The sequence below is a fragment of the Scylla paramamosain genome, chromosome 31 (genome assembly GCF_035594125.1).
Source record: "Scylla paramamosain isolate STU-SP2022 chromosome 31, ASM3559412v1, whole genome shotgun sequence".
Taxonomy (NCBI): domain Eukaryota; kingdom Metazoa; phylum Arthropoda; class Malacostraca; order Decapoda; family Portunidae; genus Scylla; species Scylla paramamosain.
This window is the reverse complement of record NC_087181.1, coordinates 125,001-150,000: the sequence shown is the minus strand read 5'-3', so window position 1 is coordinate 150,000 and position 25,000 is coordinate 125,001. Positions and strand designations below refer to the sequence as shown.

General features: G+C 39.5%; 3 protein-coding genes across 7 annotated transcripts in view; all 3 read left to right on the top strand.

Annotated features, from left to right (window-relative positions):
- The first annotated feature begins 3,522 nt into the window (after positions 1–3,522).
- LOC135116345 (trypsin-7-like) lies at positions 3,523–6,799 on the top strand. The gene is made up of 3 exons (XM_064033710.1): positions 3,523–3,675; positions 4,423–4,542; positions 5,729–6,799. Exons 1-3 carry the CDS (start codon positions 3,649–3,651, stop codon positions 6,686–6,688), a joined length of 1,107 nt encoding a protein of 368 aa, XP_063889780.1. The 5' UTR covers positions 3,523–3,648; the 3' UTR covers positions 6,689–6,799.
- Positions 6,800–11,850: 5,051 nt separating this feature from the next.
- LOC135116344 (trypsin-1-like) lies at positions 11,851–16,095 on the top strand. 2 transcript variants are annotated; one of them, XM_064033708.1, is made up of 3 exons: positions 11,851–12,002; positions 13,819–13,932; positions 14,884–16,095. In XM_064033708.1, the coding sequence occupies exons 1-3, from the start codon at positions 11,976–11,978 to the stop codon at positions 15,982–15,984; spliced, it is 1,242 nt and encodes a 413-aa protein (XP_063889778.1). In that variant the 5' UTR covers positions 11,851–11,975; the 3' UTR covers positions 15,985–16,095. The 2 variants fall into 2 exon arrangements, with proteins under 2 accessions (XP_063889778.1, XP_063889779.1); XM_064033709.1 differs by having other exon boundaries at positions 11,991–12,090.
- A 1,432-nt stretch (positions 16,096–17,527) lies between these two features.
- The window catches only part of LOC135116342 (putative leucine-rich repeat-containing protein DDB_G0290503), a 33,524-nt gene continuing 26,051 nt past the window's right edge, over positions 17,528–25,000 (top strand). For 2 of the 4 annotated variants that reach the window (XM_064033707.1, XM_064033704.1), the window contains exons 1-8: positions 17,726–17,810; positions 18,747–18,796; positions 21,050–21,138; positions 21,446–21,513; positions 21,844–22,010; positions 23,088–23,172; positions 23,541–23,659; positions 23,861–24,005. In XM_064033707.1, the coding sequence (XP_063889777.1) occupies positions 17,741–17,810; positions 18,747–18,796; positions 21,050–21,138; positions 21,446–21,513; positions 21,844–22,010; positions 23,088–23,172; positions 23,541–23,659; positions 23,861–24,005 (793 nt within the window). In that variant the 5' untranslated portion in view covers positions 17,726–17,740. Of the gene's footprint in view, positions 17,669–17,725; positions 17,811–18,746; positions 18,797–21,049; positions 21,139–21,445; positions 21,514–21,843; positions 22,011–23,087; positions 23,173–23,540; positions 23,660–23,860; positions 24,006–25,000 lie in introns of those variants that run through there. The other 2 variants (XM_064033705.1, XM_064033706.1) reach the window with 2 other exon arrangements.

Here is a 25,000-nt window from a genome sequence, read left to right as displayed (position 1 = left end):
ATGAAGGATCCAGTATCAGTGTTGTGCCTCGCTAATGATGGCCGAGGCTGAAAATTGAGGTTTTCTTTCTGTAGAATAAAATTTTACTTGTTAACGATAAAATTGTAATGTATTACGTGAAGTTGAATTGTATTGAATGCAAGACTGTGTGATTCCTTCTGCCAGCCTGTGCATGACCGTAGGGCGATACACTGGCGTATCTGGCTCACGACATCAGTCACTTCCAAAGCCATCGTCGGAAGCAAAAAAATGGAAAAGACTTCAGAATGCAATAAAACGCGCATTAACAATTTATTTAATCTTTCTTACTCTACATAACAAAGTGATTACCATTAGTAAATCTACCAATTAAGTCACACAAAAATGTATGTATAAATTTTGTATTCGCCCATGTGATGAGTTGCTCTTATGACAAGTTAGCCTTCGTAAGTAAGAAATAAATAGATAAAAGAACAAAAATGGTTAAAAGTCAAATAAGTCGTATGCCAAGCACCCCAGTGTAGTCATTTGTATCAGCAAAATAATACAGGTTTACGTAACAGTACAGTAAATACAAGTACATATTAATGCCTTGAAACACGTAGGTGGTACATTGTCGTCAAGAAGAGACAAGCCAAATAAACAAATAGTACCCTTAGATTTTTGTTAATGTTGATTAGGTCTGATACGTGACTCTGTGTTACGAGCAGTCCATGTACTTTCCTTGTATGTCATTTACAAATACAGTGTTGCTAAGTGTTTCCCTGGACTGATCATTGCAAGGTACAATTACTGACTCCATTTCCATTCCCTCCCCCCCCCTATCTCTCTCTCTCTCTTTCTCTCTCTCTCTCTCTCTCTCTCTCTCTCTCTCTCTCTCTCTCTCTCTCTCTCTCTCTCTCTCTCTCTCTCTCTCTCTCTCTCTCTCTCTCTCTCTCTCTCTCTCTCTCTCTCTCTCTCTCGTATACGTGTGTGTGTTTATTTATTTGGTCGTTTATTTATTTCTACTTATTATTTTTTTTACAAGATCAACCCAAGCTCGATCAATTATTACACATGTTCTTTAAATGCACGTGTACTGTGAAAGCATTGCAGTGATGTTTTTCTTCTTCCGGAAAGCTTGGTATCAGCACATCATCTTTGTCTCCTTTTGTCATGTTCTTCTTGTTGTATCCTTTCGACGGTGGGTTTCCTGGCTAGTACAATTTTTCATTTTTTTTTTTTTTTTCATCATAGTCGTGAGGTTTCTAGTGTAGATCTTATGAAGCATTTTTTTTCTTTAGAAGTTTTTCGTCTACTTTATGTGAAGGCCACGCTCATATTTCCGAACAATCCATACCATATATACTTTTCGTGTTTTTAGTGACATGATGTTCAAGTTTCTTATTCGTTCTCATGGTTACCTCCAAGTCTCTCTCTTCCTCAGCTTCTTTAATTATCTCATCCCTTAATCTGCAGCCAAGTCACGTCTCACGCCTCGCCATCCAAACTTGATGATCACGTGACACTTATCTGCAGTAAACTCTGACTCACTCTTCCCAATCGAATAAACAAATAAATAAATATAATACACACACACACACACACACACACACACACACACACACACACACACACACACACACACACACACACACACACACACACACACACACGTATACTTGCATTCCATCGGGTATACTTGGAGCGTGTTTCCTTTCAGCCATTCCACCAGTCCACCATTCACGCGACTTGCACAGGTGTTCATGCCACACTTCTCATACACGCTCTTGTTGCTCCCATCTTGTCACTCAAGAATCACCATGTCCCTCTCAGGTAACTCACTTCCACAGCACGCATTTTATTTATCTATTTATTTTATTTATTTATTTATTTATTTATTTATTTTTATTTATTTTATTTTTTTCATTGTTGTGCCTTATTCCAGGTCCAGGTCTCCATAGGTCAATTTTAACTAGGGGATACTATTTCTTAAATCTCTCCTTTCATCCACAGACACATTTCTCCCTTTCATCATTCTTTCAGGTGATTCTTTGACGAGCTCACCTTACATCACCCGCCCTCTCATATTTTTACCCATCTCACCGTGTTTATACAACACCTTCCCTAGAACACTGACACTCACTCTCCTCCATTATCTCTCCTCCCATCACCACCTCACACCACTCTGAGCCATCCACACTCACACTTGAAATAATCTCTAAATTGCACACACACACACACACACACACACACACACACACACACACACACACACACACACACACACACACACACACACACACACACACACACACACACACACTATGGTACCTTGGATTGCAAGTATAATCCGCTTCTGATTAGGGTTCAAATTCACTCGTAAATCAAGTCAGCTTTCCCCATAAGAATTAATAGAAGCATCCGATCCGTTCCATCGATCAAGAAATATTCATATAAAAGTAATTTTAAGCGTTATAATGTAAACAAATTACTGCCCCTCATCCCTAATAAAAAAAAAAAAAAGTGACCACGCGGACGCCTCGTTCATGCTTCTCGATAATCTCCTGTCTCAAATGTGATCATTATCTTCTTAGCACTTCATTTAAAGGCCTCTTCGTAATATGGGCCGTAGTTTTAGCAAAGTAAAGCCACAACACTACAAAACAGTCACAATATAACGTAGGAAAGCACAGTACGAGCGCGGAGATGCTGACAGTGCAGAGGAGGTCGGGCAACAGATTAACAAGTTCTGTGTGGGAATGAAGGAGACCACTGAACACCTGATGTGGAGCGTGGCAGGTACGAGGATCAGAGAAGCCAGCTTCTGATGGCAGCAATAGCCATGGGGAGGAGGTATGGCATGGGAGGTTAGAAGAAGAGGACGGAGGGAGCCCCACAGTCCTATAACTATATGGAGATAAAGAGAGTCAGTCAAAATTGTTAAATATAGTGAAAGATTTTTAATACAGAGTTGGGAAAAACGGCTGAGGAAGCAGTGTAATAGTGAAAAGGAAGCAGCGCGAGAAACAACAGAAGCAGGGAATGAACAGCCAGAGAAGTGTTACGAAGCGAAACACGTCACGAGAAGGAAATGGCCTGCACCAAAAAACCACACAAACCGCTGCTTAAACAGAATATATATATATATATATATATATATATATATATATATATATATATATATATATATATATATATATATATATATATATATATATATGAGAGAGAGGGTGTGATGAAGTAACATATATTTAAAGAGTACCATTACGTTTGTTTACAGAATCTTCTAGGAACTTTTCAGGTTTTGAAAGAGTTTCACATCTGTCCACGGCTTAAATCTTATCTTATATGAATGCTAAAAAAAAAAAAACGTACCCTCGCTTAATGCAGTGGCAATTTCTTAACACAGGTGTTCTTGTGTTCCTTCACCTTTTGAGGTGAAAAGAGAGGCGCGGAAGACCGTGGTTAGCCAGGCCCTTAGAGACACGGCACATCGTCAAGGTAAAGTAAGGGTCTGGCCACATTCGTTAGGAATCCCATTATACCCATTTTTTCTACTCACTTTTTTCTTATTATTAAAGTTACTCTGCCCTCTTCCTCACCTGCCCGCTGTGCACACCTGTTCCTTAGTTTTCGCTGCTATAAAGTCAGAGCCGGCAGAGGAGAGCCAGTCAGTCCTTAGCAGCCATGGAGTTGAGGGTCTGTTGCTTCCTGGTGAGTACAAGAACGCAAGCGATAATAAGCAAGAGGAGATAGGAACTGTCAGAGAGAGATTTCAAGATAGGGAGACAGGTGAGAATGGTAGGGGTAGAACGAGTACAACATCACAGGAACAGAGAAATGAAATGAGTCGAGAAAAGAGCGGTAAGAGTAGTATGTTTCTGTAGTCTTAGGTGTCAGTAGAGGAGTGCAACCAATACCTGACCGAATGATGAGAGCTGTTGCTGTGTTGCATCACAAATCCGCCGCTCCTCTCACTCACAACCCAATGTTGTGTAACCAGATCAAATGAATTCAGCGACAGTCTCTACTTTGCGTGTCTTTCCATGACTCGGTAACCTCGACGATGTGATAATGAATGATCCACCGTCACGAGCGCTTCCAAGCGTTAAATCTTCATATAACATGCTTTTATATCATTGAAATCCACTCACGATGAACCTTGAGCTCAGCTGAAGACACCGGGAGGTAACAGGCTAGGGAGGAGCAGTGGGCAGGAGAAGGTTAAGGATGACGAAGGCAGAGATCGGTGGAGGGAGAGCGGAGTGAGGCAGGTAGCTATAGGCGGGAACACAGGTAGCGAAGGTAGCACCGACGACCTGCTAATGAGGCAGGTGGGCAACAAGACGTGTGGCAGAGGGCGGGAAGGCGAACATCCAGCTGGGATGGGAATGGCTGGAAGCGACGACCAGCCTGAGAGGCGCATGTAGGATGAATATAACACTTGGTGTCCCTTCACAGGTGTTTGCTGTCTTGGCCTGGGCTCCCAGCCGGGCCAGAGAAGTTGGGATTTACCTGCAGGCCATGCAGGGAGGAGGCTATGTGGAGCCCAAGCAGGGAGGGACCCACGTGGACCCCAAGGTAATTTTTGATGAAAAATGGTAACGTGTGTGTGTGTGTGTGTGTGTGTTTTAATAATAATAATAATAATAATAATAATAATAATAATAATAATAATAATAATAATAATAATAATAATAAACGGTTTATTATTTAGGCAGTTAACAAACTGAAAAATGTACAGAGTGTGTGTGTGTGTGTGTGTGTGTGTGTGTGTGTGTGTGTGTGTGTGTGTGTGTGTGTGTGTGTGTGTGTGTGTGTGTGTGTGTGTGTGTGTGTTTATGTGTGTGTGTGTGTTTGTGTGTGTGTGTGTGTGTGTGTGTGTGTGTGTGTGTGTGTGTGTGTGTGTGTGTGTGCGTGTGTGTGTGTGCGTGCGTGCGGAAGACAGGAACCATGAAGTTTCCTCAACACTGTAACAAAGTAAAGCGACTAACAAGATGAACACCCCCTGCAGTGAGTGAGCTGCTTGTAGCTACTGGCGATACATTCATGGTAGGCGGGGACGAATATAACGCTGATAATACATTGCTTACTCTTCACCTAAAACTGCACCAACCAAAAATAATATTCGGGCTAGAGCAGTCGGCGAACAGATCATCCTTCATCTGTTCATCCTTCCTCCGGGCTGCTGCTGCTGCTGATGATGATGATGATGATGATGATGATGATGATGATGATGATGATATTGATGTTAATGAAGATGGTGATGATGATGATGATGATGATGATGGTGATGATGATGATGATGATACTGTTGTTGTTGATGATGATGATGATGATATCGATGTTAATGAAGATGATGATGATGATGATGATGATGATGATGATGGTGATGATGATACTGTTGTTGTTGATGATGATGATGATGATGATAATGTTATTGTTGTTGATGATGATGATGATGATGATGATGATGATGATGACAATAATACTGTTGTTGTTGATAATGATAATGATGATGATAATAATGTTATTGTTGATGATGACGATGATGATGATGATGATGATGATGATGATGATGGCGCTGCTGTTTCCTTTGTGATGATAAACTATCCAGAGGCAGTCATCCATTCGAAAATACTGTCCATGATCATGGCTGCCTCTCTTGGGACTCCTCTAGCTTAATCTTGCTTTTTTCCATCCACTTTTTTTTTTTTGTAAACTTATTTTTTTGTGCCAATCAATTACTCTGCCTTATACCCGACAGACTGCGAACAAGTACTGGATGACAACCTGGTACGCGAACTCAATGTCTTGGAGCTCTGGGAGTCCATCCACAGGGTATTCTGGGAGCCCGGGAACAGAGGCCACTTGGGGTCCGGGAACAGAGGCCACTGGGGGCCCGGGAACAGAGTGTTCTGCCAATACTGGACAGTCCTCGGTCCCTGCAAGTACCACAGCGACGTGCAAGTGTGGTGTGGCTAACCCCAGCAGGATTGTCGGTGGGCAAGAGGTGAACCCTAAAAATAAGTACCCATGGCAAGTGGGGATTATGAATGACGGCGGAAGTAACTACTGGTGCGGTGGTTCCGTCATTAATAACAAATATATCCTGACTGCTGCCCACTGCCTTGAAAACGAGGAAGCCAGCTCTCTAGTGGTGGGTGTGGCCGACCACGACATGTCCTCCACCACCGATGACGTGCCAGGTGTCACTGACCTGAAGAGCGTCGAGCAAATTATCATCCACCCTTGTTATGGAAGCAATGGAAATGACTACGACATCGCGCTACTCAAGCTCAAGGAAACACTGGACCTGAGTCAATACGAGCAGCTTCGCCCTGTGTGTCTTCCTGCCGATGACTCCCAGACGTATGAAGGGGTGATGGCCATAGCTTCGGGCTGGGGTGCGCTCTACTCAGGTGGGCCTCAACCATCTACATTGAATGAGGTATCTGTGCCCATTCTGGCTCCTTCCTGCCCGGGAATGTCTGGTATCACGGCCAACATGCTGTGTGCCGGCCTCCAGGAGGGTGGCAAGGACACCTGCCAGGGCGATTCCGGAGGTCCGCTCTTCGTGGAAGAAAACACCAAGTATACGCAGGTCGGCATTACCTCCTGGGGTATTGGATGTGCCGGCGAAAACAGTCCCGGGGTGTACGCCAGAGTGAGCAAGTTCCTTCCCTGGATCATGAGCAACACCGCTGACGCCACCTACTGCCAGTAGTGATGTTTGCCTGCAACCCTCCCTGCTCTCGCCCCACGAAACATTCTTTCCCTAGTGTTAGGCGCATGTGGCCTGGGAAAGTCTTCTTTGCACAATAAAGTTGCTCTCAGCTTTCTGTCTCTGCGTGCTTCCCACTTTTAGTTATGTAAACAATTAATTGCAATAAATAACGTTATAATTAAAAAGGGTCAGGGAATAAAATGAAATTACTTGACAACAACAACAAAAGAAAGGATCTACAGAGTGTACTGGCGCCACCTGCCGGCGGCGTCGGAACACAAACACCAATCTTAGAAATATTACTGGAGCAAAGGAAAACTGTGATGGTGAAATGTACTATTTACATTATTCAATGCACTTTCTTTTTTTTTATCAAAATGAGGACCGTATTTCGTGAAGGACAGCATTTTGTATTCGAGAATGAACGTACATGCAGCGGAAACTTTCCCTGCCCGCGTGTTCTTATATTTGATTGTGGATCATTATGAAGTAAAACACCATCTGTCAAAAAAATGAAAGCATAGAAACGATCATTTGATTTGTGCTCAAGAGTCAACCTGGGTGATCTGCCCCTCAGGGAACGTCGCTCTCCTGCTACCCCGCGGTGGGACAAGATGGGAAGCCGACATGACGCCACCGACTTTACATTGTACTTCCTTCTCATGACTATTAGTTATCATATTTAGATCCTCGGGAGAAATTGTTCAAGACATGTCTACCTCACTACACCTTTAGATTTATCTTCACAAATTCTGGTGCAATAGGATAACTTTTTTTTTTACGTAAGGATTTTTACCAAAACCCACGCATTCGAACATAGCATATTCGTTCAGCAGTTCTGACTACCCAGCCAGCTATACTGGTTCCACGTTTCGAAACATTAGATGGAGAGTTCATAGCACGTCCAAGTTTCTCTAGCATCAGGGAATATACAAGATCTAATCATACAAAGAAAGGAAATACATTCTAATTTGATGTTAAACCAAATAGTGAAATGGACACACACACACACACACACACACACACACACCATAAGTTCACGGGCCTGTGGTTCCATCGCCTCCCTCACCAAGCTTCTTCCCATCTGTCATCTACAGCTGGCCCCTGTCAGTCTTTATTACGTGTTCCTACACCTGGACGTCTTTTTTCTACATTCTCAGTGCCCACAGCACGAACTCCATCCATTCTGTTGTCCATCAATCTTTTGGACATTTTCCTTCTTCCTCACTGTGGCACAGTGTCCTGCCCATCTAAAACTCTCCTTGACCTCACGATATCTTGAATCCTGTTGAGTTGAGTTGAGTTGCTGTTCGGAAGTGTTACCTTTAAAACAGCACTCACTCGTGTGTCCCTCTCGCTGTCTGAGTCTTTTGTTTTCTTCTTTCTTTTTCCTTTTATTTTCTCTTATTAACCAAAATTTATGTGTTGAATCCTGTTTTGGCCTTTTAATTCACGGATTTCTGCATTTTGTCGTCTTCTTCACTGTCCTTCCTCTTCATCGCGCACAGATCCCATTATCTTCTTCAATTATTACATTCTCAAAAACTTCCAACATTTTCTCTTTTTTTTTTTGTTAGAGTCTATGTTTCGCATCCATACATCACTACACAGTACTCATTTATATTAGGCTTTGTCTTCCTTCCGATGTTTCCGATACTCCAACACAAACTTAACAAATTCAGATGATTCGGCCACTAAACATAATATTTTTGCGATTAACATTTTATTTATTTTGGCTGTATTGCTATGAACATGGCCAACAATAGACTGTCACGTCATTAGCTTCCAACAGGTACCGCTTCTGCCTTCACAGTGTTAGCATGGTTGTTTCTGCTTAGCCAATGGGGGTCTCCACGAAAAAAGCGACTTGCGTATGTGTTTGTTCGTTCGCACCAGGGTCAGTTGGCTTTACTCTGTTTTCTGCCTCGGAGCTTATCAGTGATCTTAGTATTTTCATTGTTTTTAATCTCTTTAGTGTCTGAAGATGGCAGGTGCTGTTCCGCAGCGTCACACAAGTGTTGAATAAAACTAGAGGAGTATTAGAGCCAAAGAACATAAGTACAGAACATGGTAACGTAACACGGTCATGTAACAAAAATAACAGTGTGAACGGGATCTCGTAACGTAACTGTGTAACACCCGAGTGAACACTTATGTTACGCGTCGGGGTTTGCTCCCGTCCCGTCAAGCGTTGATAGCATCAAAGAATGCTGCAGGGTGAGGGGACGCAGTGTGTGGACGTGACTTGTGTTCGGCACGTATCAACTGGCTACACCGAGTCTGCTCAATTCGCTGACAGCTCAGTTATTATCGGGATTGGAACCTCCTTTCTAAGAGCGAGTCCCGACCACTGTATTCCATTCTTCTAGAGCAGTGGTTCCCAAACTGGGGGTCATGTAGCAGAGTGTAGGGGGGCCATAATCTGAGAATATGTAAACATTAAACTTAAGGTGTTTCGCAGGTAGGTAGCCAGGCCATAATCTGAGGATATGTATATATATTAAACCAAAGGTGTTTTACAGGTAGGTAGCCAGTGTAGGGAAATTACAGGAAATGGCTATACTACATAGACAAATGGGTTTTCGGCACCTCCTACCATTTTCATCAACTTATTCCTGTGAGGCTGCATTCTCTCATCTACTCCACATTAAAATGAAACATCGCAACAGACAAAGTGAAACATGGCCTAAGGTGTGCTTTAAGTCAAACAAAACCTTCAATCAAGAAGTTTGTTGATAATCTGCAACACCATCCATCACAATGAGTGGAATGGGGATTCAAGTGAAGGAAACATGAACCTGGCATGAATGTTCAAGAGCAAATCATTCATTCCCTTTTTTTAATAATCTCTGAAACTCCCTACCTACTTATGTATTTCCTCCTTCCTATGACTTGAACTCTTTTAAGACGGAGGTTTCAAGGCACTTATACTTCAAGTTTGGATGGTACATTTGAAATCTCTTTGGGGGGGTTGTACGATCCGGACATGATTTTTTTTTCTTTTTTCTTCGTTTATAATTTTCTACATTTTTTCCCGCTTCCTTTGATATATGTAAAGTTTTGAGAAAAAAAAAATCTTCTCCTTATGTAACGAGGTCTTCCGTCATGAAATTTCACGGTTTCGCCCGCAGCGAGACATGTATCATAAGTTTTTTTCTTTTTTTTTCCTTTTTTTCCCATATTTTTGCTGACATCCATTTTTCTTTAGTCCCCTATGAAAATCTACGACTCTCTCACTGCGTACAACAGAAAACAAAATTTTAGGCCTAACTATTTTTTTTTCAGATTTATATACGAAAAATATAATTATATAATTATTTTTTCGTAAATCCAGCAAATAATTAATGTGTCTGCAACAAAAATCTTTAGAACTAATATTCTATTTATTTTAAACAGTTAAACACTGTTTTTTTACTTAGAAATATGGCGAAATATAAAAAAAATTGTTTTCCATCCCCTGCCTCCACTGGTAAGTGAGCGTCAAATCATGAATCGCTTTAGGCCTGTGTACAAAACCAATCGGAGTAGCTAAATGAAACTATGTCTGCTTTTTCATCATATTCTTATGTATATATCATGTGAGTTTCAAGCCCCTAGCTGCAATAGGTGAATTATAGTCACCCCTTAAACTTAATGACGAGATATCTCAAAATGGCGGATTTTGTCATATAAAAATTATCTCCTCCGTTGTTATTCCTGTTACATATATATGAGCTATTGCAGCTTATAAAACTATGAGAGGCGAACAAAGTCTGCTATAGAAATTTTTGCTTGTTTTTTTTTTTTTTTTTTTTTTTGACAAATTTTTCATTTTTTTTTTTTTTACTTTTCATCGAACAAAAAAAAAAATATTACCGCACAAGCAGACATTGTCCTCCTTTCCTTCCTGATTATTTATTTATTTATTTATTTATTTTTTAATAAAGGAAATTGGTCAATAAATAAGGGAGGAGATACAAGTTGAACATAGGCAATTTAACATAGGGACTGCCACGTGTAAGCCTGGTCGCTTCTTGCAGCTTCCCTTATTTCTTATGTTCTTATGTTCATAGCATTAGGGATTTTACAACCCTCCCCCATCTTGAGGCTGACCCCTCAGTTGGCATTTTTTTTCGCTGTTTTTTTTTTTTTTTTTTTTTTTCTCCCTGACCAGTGCTCTCTTACATTAAGAGAGAAAAAACTGTTCTGCTAAGGTTATTTCTTTACAGTCATTTGACCCTTTCCGCTCATCTCTTTCCAACTGCCAACAAGTCTTCTTCCCTAACGCCTCCACTCCTAGTATTTATCTATTCAATTATTGTACATTATTTATTTATTTGTTTATTTACTTATTTATTTATTTATTTTTATTTTATCTTATTTTTAATGTTTTTTCCTTGTCTATTCCTCCGCAATAGGGTAGTTTTGATCTTCCCTCCTCCTCCAGTAGTGGCGTGACGCTGAATTCATGCCGTATTCCCTCTATCTTCCTCCTATCAATTCTCGTGACTCCTCTTATTAATTCTAATATTCTCATTTCAGTGGCGTGCTCGTTAGATTTAGACTATCTTGGTGATCAATGACCAGCATTCAGATGTATATATTAAAGCCGGCTTTTAAAACGGTCATACTTTCAAGTTACGTGTTTATCTTACAATATTGAATGCAGTGTATGTGACGTGAAATGCGTTTTACTTTTTCCGTTTTTCTTTTTTCTTTTTTTCTGTTTATCTCCATCTTGTAGTATACTTATGGATCAGACGAGTGGGTGGACTGTGGCGATGAGAAAGCACAAGATAAAGATGGAGATTTATATTTCTCTACCGTTTCGACAGTGAATCTTCCTCAGAGAGAGAGAGAGAGAGAGAGGGGGGGGTGATGAAGTAGCATATTAAAGAGTATCATTACGTCCGTTTACAGAACCTTCTAAGAACTTTTCAGGTTTTTGAAAGTTTCAGATCTGTCCACGGCTTAAATCTAATCTTATGTGGCTGCTTACAAAAAAAAAAACAGTACCCTCCCTTAATGTAGTGGCAATTTCTTAACACAGGTGTTCTGTGTCCCTTCACCTTTTGAGGCCGTGGTTGACCAGGCCCTTAGAGACACAGCACTTCGTCAAGGTAAAGTAAGGGTCTGGTCACATTCGTCACGAATCCCCATTATACGCATTCTTTCTATTCACTTCTTCCTTATCATTAAAGCTACTCTGCCCCCTCCCTCACCTGCCCACTGTGCACACTTGTTCCTTGGTCTTCGCTGCCATAAAGTCAGGAGCCAGCAGAGGAGAGCCAGTCAAGCCTTAGCAGCCATGGAGTTGAAGGCCTGTTGCTTCCTGGTGAGTACAAGAACGCTGGCGATAGAGTCGGTAGAGGAGAGCCAGTCAAGCCTTAGCAGCCATGGAGTTGAGGGTCTTTTGCTTCCTGGTGAGAATAAGAACGCTGGCGATAGTAAACACGAGGAGAGAGGAACTGACAGGGAGGGATTTCAAGATAGGGAGACAGGTGAGAATGGTGAGGGTAGAACGAGTACAACATCACAAGAACACTGAAATAAAAACACGAGGAGAGAGGAACTGACAGGGAGAGATTTCAAGATACGGAGACAGGTGAGAATGGTGAGGGTAGAACGAGTACAACATCACAAGAACACAGAAATAAAATGAGTCGACAAAAGACACTATTGCTCAATACGAAGGTTATTTTTAATTACTATCCTCTTTCATCCTTATCCATAAATGTATATGAAACTCTCTAAAAGACTTGTATCGTAAGTGTTTTCTTGTTTTCTTTACCTGCCTGCAAAGTCCTAAAAATTTATTTTGTCAGTTTGATTTTAAGTTGACATGATTATTTTTTGTATTCACATTTCTCAAGAGGTAGATAATTCTCAGTCTCACTTTTCCGCCCTGAACATGTGTTGTGATACAATAATCGTCATGTTATGGCGGTGCTCTATTTTGGTCATGAAGAGCTCCAATCAATATTTAATATTTGCTTCTGCTGAATTTTTACTCCACCCATCGTTGTTTAGAACTACTGAGTTGCATTCAACCATTTTCGCTCTTTGATACTATCCGGTACCTTTCCTCACGTCTATTTTTTTTTCTCTCTCTCTCTCCTTCTCTTGCCTTAGTCTTGAATGTGAAAATTATTTAATCATTATGACTTGAAACGGTAACGTTAATTCAATCAACTTGATTTTTCATGGTCTAAAATACAAAAGAATAGCAGCCATTTTGTTGTATTGGCTTGTCAAAGCTTACAGTATACAACAACAGTATACACAACCCAATGTTGTGACAAAATTAATTTTTACGGGCTTTGCAGGCAGGTAAAGAAAACAAGAAAACACTTACGATACAAGTCTTTTAGAGAGTTTCATATACGTTTATGGATAAGGATGAAAGCACTTTAGTGCACCTGTATAGAGGCCATTCCCTCTGTAGGAGTTCAGCGGGTCGTCTCATATCTCCATATGAAAGTTGTATTTATTCATAATACTTGTCTCTCGACAACTTAACTCAGCTGCAAAATGGCAGGTTTCTGTAGTCTTAGGTGTCAGTAGAGGAGTGCAACCAATACCTGACCGAATGGTGAGAGCTGTTGCTGTGTTACATCACTAATCTGCCGCTCCTCTCATTCACAACCCAATGTTGTGTAACCAGATCAAATGAATTCAGCGACAAAGTACTTTGCGTGTCAGTCCATGACTCAGTAACCTCGACGACGTGATAATGAATGATCCATAGTCACGAGCGCTTCCAAGCGTCAAATCTTCATATAACATGATTTTATATCATTGAAATCCACTCACGATGAAGTTGCTGCAGTTTTCAGTGTGGCCAAATGGACCTTGAGCTCAGCTGAAAACACCGGGAGGTAACAAGCTAGGGAGGAGCAGTGGGCAGGAGAAGGTTAAGGAAGACGAAGGCAGAGATCGGCGGAGGGAGAGCAGAGTGAGGCAGGTAGCTATAGGCGAGAACACAGGTAGCGAAGGTAGCACCGACGACCTGCTAATGAGGCAGGTGGGCAACAAGACGTGTGGCAGAGGGCGGGAAGGCGAACATCCAGCTGGGATGGGAATGGCTGGAAGCGACGACCAGCCTGAGAGGCGCATGTAGGATGAATGTAACACTTGGTGTCCCTTCACAGGTGTTTGCTGCCTTGGCCTGGGCTCCCAGCCGGGCCAGAGAAGTTGGAATTTACCTGCAGGCCATGCAGGGAGGAATCCATGTGGACCCCAAACAAAGTTGTGGAGAAAAAATGGTAACTTGCGCGCGTGTGTGTGTGTGTGTGTGTGTGTGTGTGTTTATATATATATATATATATATATATATATATATATATATATATATATATATATATATATATATATATATATATATATATATATATATATATATATATATATATATATTAAGGGTATAAATGGGCATGCGATTTTCTCTCAAGCATATATCATTAAAAGTGATGTCAAGCTCTGCATTTATTATTTTCTTCAAGGTATTTTCTCTATACCTAAGCAGTGTCTTATATTTTTTTCAAGACTGCTTATGGTAGCTACGGATAAACCATAAGTAGTCTTGAAAAAGAATATAAGACACTGCTTAGGTATAGAGAAAATACCTCGAAGAAAATAATAAATGCAGAGCTTGCCATCACTTTTAATGATATATATATATATATATATATATATATATATATATATATATATATATATATATATATATATATATATATATATATATATATATATATATATTATTTTATCCTTTTCTCCGACATGTGGTTCGTGACTATTATGAAGCTTTAGTATACTGTTTCGTTAAAGGTCAGCTGATCTGGTATCTATTGTTTTGATTAATAAGTCATCCGAGAGCCAGGGTTAAAAAGAGCATTATAAAGCGCATTTGCAGAGAACCTCGACATCAGATGTAAGACAGTTGGTCAGAAGGACAGTGATTGATAGACTAAGTAAAAGCCAGACTAGAATCTTCAGCTGTGTTCTGAGAGAAAATTTCAACTTGAGCGACAGAAGAAATGGCAATAGTACCATAGGAAATTGGTCCACGAGTTATCAGGAAAACCGAAACTGTTCACATTTTAAGACTTCAAATTCTAAGGCTATTAATGCTGTTCGCCTATGCTGAAACTTCTCCTTGGTTTTCGCATCTCTTTTTATTTCCTCATCCATGTGTTATGTATTTTCTTCGACAGACTGTCGACGGGACCGGAAGGACTATCACCAGTCCGGACTATCCCAATAACTACCCAAGCAACCAAAGATGTTCTTGGATCATCAAGGCTCAGAATCCAGAAGCCACACTGGAGGTTGAATGCGATGACTTCGACGTGACGGATTGCAAAGACCGAATGGTGATCAAAGAGAATAGAAAGGTGATGGCGACGTTCTGTGGTACAGGGAAGCAGTCCTACAGATCTACTGGAAACCGCATTGCCATTAAGTTCCGCACCAACGGAAGCAACACAGGTAAAGGATTTTCGTGCACAGTCCGCATTCCAGAATCCACGGTAACCTCGAGTACCACAGACACGTGCCAGTGTGGTGTGGCAAACCCCAGCAGGATTGTGGGTGGGCAAGAGGTGGACCCTAAAAATAAGTACCCATGGCAAGTGGGGATCATGTATAACGGCGGAAGTAACTACTGGTGCGGTGGCTCCGTCATTAATAACAAGTATATCCTGACTGCTGCCCACTGCGTTAAAGGTGATGATGCCAGCTCTCTAGTGGTGGGTGTGGCCGACCACGACATGTACTCCACCACCGATGACGTGCCAGGTGTCACTGACCTGAAGAGCGTCGAGCAAATTATCATTCACTCTGGTTATGGAAGCAATGGATATGACTACGACATCGCGCTACTCAAGCTCAAGGAAACACTGGACCTGAGTCAATACGAGCAGCTTCGCCCTGTGTGTCTTCCTGCCGATGACTCCCAGACGTATGAAGGGGTGATGGCCATAGCTTCGGGCTGGGGTACGCTCTACTCAGGTGGGCCTCAACCATCTACATTGAATGAGGTATCTGTGCCCATTCTGGCTCCTTCCTGCCCGGGAATGTCTGGTATCACGGCCAACATGCTGTGTGCCGGCCTCCAGGAGGGTGGCAAGGACACCTGCCAGGGCGATTCCGGAGGTCCGCTCTTCGTGGAAGAAAACACCAAGTATACGCAGGTCGGCATTACCTCCTGGGGTTTTGGATGTGCCGGCGAAAACAGTCCCGGGGTGTACGCCAGAGTGAGCAAGTTCCTTCCCTGGATCATGAGCAACACCGCTGACGCCACCTACTGCCAGTAGTGATGTTTGCCTGCAACCCTCCCTGCTCTCGCCCCACGAAACATTCTTTCCCTAGTGTTAGGCGCATGTGGCCTGGGAAAGTCTTCATTGCATAATAAAGTTGCTCTCAGCTTTCTGTCTCTGCGTGCTTCCCACTTTTAGCTATGTAAGCATTTCATTGCAATAAATGACGTCAGAGAATAAAATAAAATGACAAAAAAGTAAAAAAGAAATAGATAAAAAAAAATTATATATATATATATATATATATATATATATATATATATATATATATATATATATATATATATATATATATATATATATATATATATATATATATATATATATATATATATATATATATATATATATATATATATATATATATATATATATATATCGGTGTCTTTGGCTACTCACGAGGCCTTCGGAGACAATCCTTTCTCGCAGATCTCCTGGAGCATCGGAATCTTACAACCCGTGGTAGTTCTAAGTTTCTGTGGCTAAACCTCCGAGACGATGGACTTGTTTGAAAAGTGGACGGGCAGCGGGGCGGGGCGGGGTGGAAAGCTTTTGCTTTCAACAAGATTTCAAGCATACAAAATTATGCGCATACAAGTCGCTCACGCGTGAAAAAAAAAAAAAAAATGAAAACCATGCAGCGTGTGGCGTTATGCAGAGTCAGAGGTCAAGGATTAGGGTAAAGGTACATGGTGACTGAATGATCTCCTTGATCTGGCCCACCACTTTCAACACATCATCATATTCTGGTAAAATGCTATAATGCAGTCTATCATGACAGATACAACCAATGTTCGCTAAAATACTCTGTGGAATGGCTTGTGTATAAATTCATCTTTTAACACAAGTAATGAAGTAAGGCAAGTCTGAGAAAGCCATACACGAGATCGAAGGCGAATGAAGTATGTAAGAGTATGTGGTGCTTTGTCTGGACCACGCCGCGTAGGAGTGCCGGTCTGGTATACAGATAGAGATAAGCAGTGGAATAGGGAATATTTGCTTATCAGCTGTTCTGGGAATTTTTGTTTTTGCAACGGTGTTTTCTCCTCTAGTCTTGCTTCTTTAATTCAGCGAAATCCACGCCTTTTATTTTATTTTATTTTTTTTTTCTCGTATGTTGTAGAATTACATGAATTGTTACCTTTGATTTTTATGTAAGAGGCAGTGCGGGAAGTGAGGACGTGTTAACTACTCGAATACAGTGGATGAATGAGTGTGGTAGACCTGAGAGGGTAATTGTAGGTGTAGTTTACTGACAGTGGAAGGTGAGAGAGCAGTTAGGAAGAATAGCAGAAAGTACTTACAGTATATTGAAGATCATGCGAGAGAGAGAGAGAGAGAGAGAGAGAGAGAGAGAGAGAGAGAGAGAGAGAGAGAGAGAGAGAGAGAGAGAGAGAGAGAGAGAGAGAGAGATTGTTATGGGAGATATAAATACACATGTATGTATTTTAGGTGAACAAATTAATAGGAATAGAGGGATGTCTGATGAATTTGTGAGGAAGATGGGCATAGAAATTAAAGCTTCAATATCAAGATCAAGATGCGTGGCGGCATGTGGCAGCTCAGCTTGACTTGAAGTTTGAATTTGCGGACAAGGAGAGCAGCAGGGCCAGGGAGGGAGATTGTGGTGTTGTGCCTAATTTTGGAGGGTCCTGAAAGGTGAAGGTGGCAGGTGAGCGAGGTAAGGGCCTGAGGGGACGGCGGCCTTCTACGGAATGAGGCGCTGCGGGCATCACTGGCCACTGACTCAGGAATGAGAAGTGTATATTTTGAGGCTCCAGGCGCAGCCGATGGTGCATTTTGGATTAATTTTCAGCAGCAATGTAAGGAGGTAGAGTGCAGAGATGATGTTTAGATTGTATCAGACTGGCCCTTAGCTCGCTGCAATGTGTTCAGTATGCCGTGCTGTGCTGAGCCATGTACTGTGGTGCTCCAATTGGCTTAGGAGACCTGTGCACTGCCTGAGCTTAGGCGTAATATTCTTCAAGAGAGGATTAAAGCTTAAAAATCTTCATTGCTAGATGGCATAACGTAAGGCTGCCTGCAGTGAATTTGAAAGAACATTGTTTACGGTGGATAATGTGGGTCCTGCAGGAGTGGTGACATGCAGGGTCAGTCAGTACTTACAACATTCCCAGGAGGAGGCTGTAGTGAGTCTATGGCTCCAGTCTGGCAGCTCATGACTTTGTTGGTTGTTTGTGGTATTTATTATTGCTTGACCTTTTTTTTTTTTTTTTTTTTTTTATCTTTATCCAAAATTTATCTATCTTTGTCTCAGATGTTTCCATTGAGTCTGCATTCACCAGCCAGTAGGGTTAAAAGTTAGATGAGTATTATATTTATCTAGTGGATGACAAGTTAATACTGACCATAAATAATTTAAACTGATTTTACTGATGACTATTTTGCTGTCAGCTGATGTGGGATCCACAGCCTCTGTGGGTGCTGGATTAGAAACCAGGATAGGAGACATACACACATTAGTTTTGTTGGCCTTGGCTGGTGCCCCTCCTACAAAAAAGAAAAGGCTTTGTTAAGTGAGATAAATAGTAAGAAGAAACTGATTTGCAGAAATGATGACAGATGACTAGAATAAACTTGGCAATCAATTTAAAATTGCTGAGTCAGTAGGAAAATTAAAAGAACATGCAAATTTTATGCATGTAGACATAAGAAGTATCTGTGTGTTATAGAGGCACATCTAGGCTGTTGGCTTCTTCCAGCTTCTCTTGTTCATGTGCTTTTCTGTTCTCTCCCAGATACTCCACCTGTCAAGATGGACTCTGCTGAAAATGTGCTTCTGAAATGTGTGAGTGTTACTTCAGTGCTGTAATGATAATGATATTTTACAATTCCCTGCTGTAGGCTTCCTGAAGTGTCTGGACTATTCAAATGTATACTTTTTCAAGCAGAGGATAGGATGTTAATATGGTCACCTCAGGTCACTACACATGTAAAGTGAAGGCTAAAGCTACCTACATATCAAGGAAAACAAGACAAACCAAGTAATTATTGAGAAAAGGCAAAACAAAACAAAAAATCAAGTCACTCCAATTTCTAACCAAAGTGAACATGACTCAAACAAGTTTTTTTTAACTTAATTCAAGTAATTTTTGCATTTTTTGTCTTAATTCACTGGTAATTTGATATTCTTAAGGGTTGGAAAGGTGTGGGAAATATTCTTTTATGCTTAGGAGTACTGAGAGGAAAAGCACAGTAAAGGAAAACCAGAGAAGATAGGAAAAATTGTTGATGGGTCATCTCCTTCAATGATAGTGTATTCTTCCTGACTCAGGCCAACCTGAACTTCAGCCGCAGATCCAATTAATTGGGTAAATTCATATAAGTGTACCTGTCTAACATTTTCAGACTAAACTACATTTTCTGGTAGATTTTGATGTGCTTTGAATGAATTTAATAACTGTTTCTGTCACAAATCAATCTTTTCATATATATATATATATATATATATATATATATATATATATATATATATATATATATATATATATATATATATGATTAATAATCCCACCCCACACATAAACCAATGATTTGCAACAAAAACAAGCAGAGATTCATCCTAAAAACACCACAATCTACCAGAAAAATGTAGTTTTATCTTCACGCATGACTGAAAAAAATAAGCTTAACTAAACCTGACTTAACTAAATTTAACCTAGCCTAACTAAACCTAACCTAACGTACCTTACTTGTTATTTTGTACTTCCTCATCACTGAAGTCCTTAGTGGGAAGAACTGGAGGTGGCTAAGCTTTGTTATTGCTGTGAAATTTTCTCATCACCTTGAAGTAATCATACTCACAGCCACCACACTGACCCATCTTCCAACAATGATTCAAAATCAAGCTCTTCCCACCCACCTTGCAGAATACAACCCATTTATTGGCTGATTTTTTATTTATTTATTTATTTATTTATTTATTTATTTATTTATTTATATATATATATATATATATATATATATATATATATATATATATATATATATATATATATATATATATATATATTTATTTATTTATTTATTTATTTATTTATTTATTTGTTTGTTTATTTTATTTTTTGTTTATTTTATTTTATTTATTTATTTTTTTATTTATTTGTTTATTTATTTATTTTTATTTTATTATTATTTATTTATTTATTTACTTATTTTATTTATTTTATTTTATTTTATTTTATTTGCTTAGTTATTTATTTATTTATTTTTTTTATTTTTTTATTTTTATTTATTTATTTATTTATTTATTTATTTATTTATTTATTTATTTTTTTTTTTTTTTATTTATTTTTTTTTTTTTGATTGGCTGAGGCATTGTTTCATACATGTGCTAATGAAACCCTCCTCCTCCCGTCCTTCACTCTCCTTCCTCCTGACACTGCCTGCAGACTGTCATGGTGCGAGACAACCTGGGTATGTGGAGAAAACAATAAATTTGATAAATATTAATATATCAGGAATAAACAATTTGCAGTGATAAAGATATACACCACTATGTTATATGTGACACAAGTACTTCATTGAGAACAAATTTTATTTTTGCTGTGAGACAGGTGCACTTATATATTAATACTGCTAACTAGTGGTGTGCACTTGAAGTGGATGTTATCATGATTTTATAGAGAAATGCATGACAGGCAGCTTTTGTCTTTCTTGCCTCATGGTATGGAAGTTTATTTTATCTGCATGAATGTGCTACCACATTAATATTCATGTTTCAGTATTGCAAAGGATACTTACTGTAAACCTCATATGACTTTAGCATCTGATCATCCTTAAATTAGGCTGGGTTAGATTACTTTTGGCTTGGTAAGTTAAGGAATCTCTTCATCCAAAGCAACAAGTTTCTAGGATTAGAGGAAACAGGTTTTTTGAACGAGAGACAAACGTGTCACAACAGTTACACGCAATATTTTATCTTTTAGTATCTTCCTTTTTGTTTCTGTTACTTCTTTGTTCTAAAACTAACCCAATTTATGTTTTAATTACCCCTCCAGTTGAGCTGTGTGTTTTCCATACAGTATTCTTGTATTTTCAGGTAAATGCTTTGGAATTAGTGCCAGAAAGCTGTTGCTCCATTAAGCACTTGGCTGATGGCAAGATTTACTGCTGCCTAATCTCTTTTCTGTGAGTACTTTTACCATATAGTTGTGTAATCTAATTTTCACTTTCACATTAAAGAACTTCCACAAAAAGCAGTTGCTTTTTGTATAGCAGGTTATATGGTTTTATGTTAGTCAATGAGGTGTGCAAGATGAATTTTGCATGCTTTGAGTAATATATTTCCATAAGAAATTGTGTTAATGCTTGTGGTTCCGTTCTGTAAGCATGCATGAGCTTGTACAGATCAGGCATACAAACACTAAAATTGTATACTGCACCAAGGAAGATCATTCTTATTTGTAAAATTGCTAAGAGTTTTCATTTCTTTTAGGAACAAAGAAAATATTGTTGGGGAGGACTTGGCTGCTCTCACACCCAGACTTGAATCTTTGTTCCGAGGTGAGTCACAGTGACTGGAAGATTTTATGTGTGTGTGTGTGTGTGTGTGTGTGTGTGTGTGTGTGTGTATATATATATATATATATATATATATATATATATATATATATATATATATATATATATATATATATATATATATATATATATATATATATACCATAATTACAGAGTAGTTTTAATGCTGGATTAGTTTTTTTCAAATCACTGAACACAGAAAGCAACAATCATTACAATTAGTTACGTGGTCATCAGAATTGTTTATTTGGCCACACATCCTTGATGTTGGTGCATCAAGACATTGACTAACCAGACAACACTCTGTGGCAGATCACTTTTCTGGGGACCCAATCATCTTCAGGGAAGCAGTGGCTGGTAACTGTTTGGAGCTGACAAAGCTGACCCTGCTTCTGCTCTACATTACTTTGTTCACTGAGGCAAAGCTGAGGAGCCGCCTTGTTAACTCTGCCTCTCTAGATCAGGCAACACAGGCCAAGGTGAGTGGAGTCTTCATGTTGCTCTGAGCGTCTTGGCCTGGGTGTGTCATAATCCTGCATCATCCTCTCCACCTAAGCAGGTTTCTAGATGATAAGAGTGAAACATAATCAAACCAGTCTTAAAGCAGAAGTGTGAAGTCAAAGTCTCTCTCTCTCTCTCTCTCTCTCTCTCTCTCTCTCTCTCTCTCTCTCTCTCTCTCTCTCTCTCTCTCTCTCTCTCTCTCTCTCTCTCTCTCTCTCTCTCTCTCTCTCTCTCTCTCTCTCTCTCTCTCTCTCTCTCTCTCTCTCTCTCTCAAGACAATAATCATGGTGTTCATTATAGTCATAGCCACAATCACCCATGGTGTCTTTTTATTATGCAAACAAATAGTTCACTGTAAGGTAATGTTTAATGTGGAAGTGTCTTACCTTGATGACTGCTGGGTGACATTTAAAACATAGTGAGCTAGACACACAAAGGACCATATGTTTGTTCAAATTCTGTGTTTGCATTGTCACATTGTTTCCTCTTGATTGGTGTTGGGCGTTTTATCTAATATAATGATAGTGTTAGGAAATATTCACTGCTGATATCCATTGTTGCTTTAAATGATGCAGAAAATAGGCTACTTATTTTTTTTTTTTTTTTTTTTTTTTTTTTTTTTTTTTTTTTTTTTTTTTTTTTCTCTCTCTCTCTCACCAATTTAAGAAAAAAAATCACATTGTTGGACAATTCAGATTACAAAATGTTAGATGAAGGAATTTTTGATGCATTATCTTTACACTCTTCTTCCTGCTTGTATGGTTTGTAACCAGGTAGATGTTATACACTGGCAAAAAACCTGCCTCTATTGCTGGATTGAAGTGGCTGGTGACCTCTTCAGCATTCACAGCACCTCAGAAAAATGCAAATAAAAATGGCATCTGTATTGATTTTATAACCTTTAATGAATACCTGTCAGAGGAAATGTTATTTGTTATTTGTCCATTTTTTATTTATTTTCTCTTCATGATGTGTTGCCTTACAAGATGTTGTGTGGTTACAGGCCTGGTCAATCATTCCATTTCACAGGATATTAATAATAAATTTTTTTACAGTTCAAATACCTCTTGGAGGCAGTGCAAAAGAGAGGATCAGCAGTCAACTCACGGTTCCTCCACATTCTCTGCACAGAAAAGCTTGGTGAGTTGTGTAATGTTTGCTGTTAAGGCTCAGAAGTTTTAGTAAAAAAATCTAATAAGTGATGAGAAACTATAATCCTGTTTAATATGGAAAAAATAACAAATTGTATTGAGAAGATTGACTGAAGTTTCATGGTAATGAACCTAAGTCAGACTTTAGTGTTCCAGAGTGCTATTGTCTTTTAATATGGAAATCCTTCATTATAACAGGCTTCATATGACTGGCTTTTTCACATGTATGTTCCCAGTGTTATGGTGTATATGTCCAGACCAGGCATGTGAATGGGATATCTTAGCATGCTTATTGTATTCCATGTTGATATTTTCTTTGTTTTAAGCAGAGTTCAGAAACTCATCATTTTTTTCCAGATATCAGAAGCATTTTTCAATGCCAGAGTGCAGTAAATCATGGTGGGGAAGGCTCCCCACGTGTCTACACCACCTCCCCCAAGTCCTCCACCACCTCACCTCTCAGAGAGCTGGTGCAGGTATACCAAGAATTTGCATTTGTTCATAGGGAAATTAACTGATGAAACATGTTAGGCTAAAATACACAATTCCACAAATTCTTATGCAGTGCAAAATTCAGAATATGAAAATACATTGGTGGAACTGGATTCTCTTTTCTTTTTGGTATACATATGGCTTACATTGATACCTCACCCACAGCATGTTCTGCTTCCTTCCAGAGCCCACAGTTCCGCCTGCAGGAAAACCTAAGTGTCAAAAATATGGAGATAAAACGCCTCCAGCAGCAGGTGATGGCACTGGAGGGTGAGAAACAAGAGATTAGCCTCACTGTTGAGGCAGCAAACCATAAGATCACAAAACTTGGTGAGTGGTGCAACATTTCATTATTGTTGTTAGGGTACATATTCACTTAACAAATTAGGTTTATCTCTTTCTATGTCAGTTTTCTGTTCCTGTAATGTTGCAACACATTGAGGAATTGATCTACAGGTTGAGGAAAAACTGAGGTTCTGACAGGAGCATAAAATTGATAGGGTTTCACACAGCAGGTGCATGTACAAATGCATCTTCATAACACGTCACCTGGTGACAGACTGACACTTGTAAGTATAAGCTGCATTTCAACCTTTTCAAAATGATGATGTATAGTTTCTTTGCCATCTGTAATTGTATCATTCTGCCTCCAAGAAATGATTTCACTCTTTTATAGGACAAGAAATTGAACAGTTCATGCAAGCAACAGTTTAGAACTGGGCATTTACCACTGCAGCAATAGAACAACCAGAAAGGAAACTTGTGGTAAACATGCAGAGATGGGTAGAAATCATATAAGGGAAATATAGATAGGTACTAAAGATTTATACCAGACGGTCAAAAGTTTTTGATATGTCAAAGGCAATAATAAGATTTTAATTTGTAAAGGAGGATGACAGGATTCAGTAAGGAAAGCTAGATCACCAGTGATTGTTCTTTATGGAATCCATACTGGCAGAAAGAAAATTGAGTTGATACGTGCTTCAGAATCTTACTGTTGAGGATGGACTCTAGAGCTCAAGAAAGATGGGATAGCTTCATACTTTGAGGGATTGCAGGAGTCCCATTTCTTAGGAATAAATTGATGTAGCCAGACTTACGGCAAGAAGTAAAGGTGGATGTTGACTGACAGACAAAAAAAGCTTGACCAGGCAAGGAGTGAGGACAGAAGCACAGTTATGGAATGTGATGAGCCTTCTAAGGAGCTAGGCCAGAGAGGGCATGGAAATGTCGTCATGAAGAATTCCTATGACAGGCACAATATAATCAGAGACAACTTTGTGAACCCTTTTCTCCCCTTCTATCATGTGATGCAATCACAGGAA

Bases quoted from the DNA above. Each gene is read 5' to 3' on its own strand.
- LOC135116345 (XM_064033710.1), top strand. From the start codon at position 3,649: ATGGAGTTGAGGGTCTGTTGCTTCCTG. The intron at 3,676-4,422 runs GTGAGTACAAGA...GTCCCTTCACAG, and splicing joins TGAGGGTCTGTTGCTTCCTG to GTGTTTGCTGTCTTGGCCTG. The intron at 4,543-5,728 runs GTAATTTTTGAT...TATACCCGACAG, and splicing joins GGACCCACGTGGACCCCAAG to ACTGCGAACAAGTACTGGAT.
- LOC135116344 (XM_064033708.1), top strand. From the start codon at position 11,976: ATGGAGTTGAAGGCCTGTTGCTTCCTG. The intron at 12,003-13,818 runs GTGAGTACAAGA...GTCCCTTCACAG, and splicing joins TGAAGGCCTGTTGCTTCCTG to GTGTTTGCTGCCTTGGCCTG. The intron at 13,933-14,883 runs GTAACTTGCGCG...TTTCTTCGACAG, and splicing joins AAAGTTGTGGAGAAAAAATG to ACTGTCGACGGGACCGGAAG.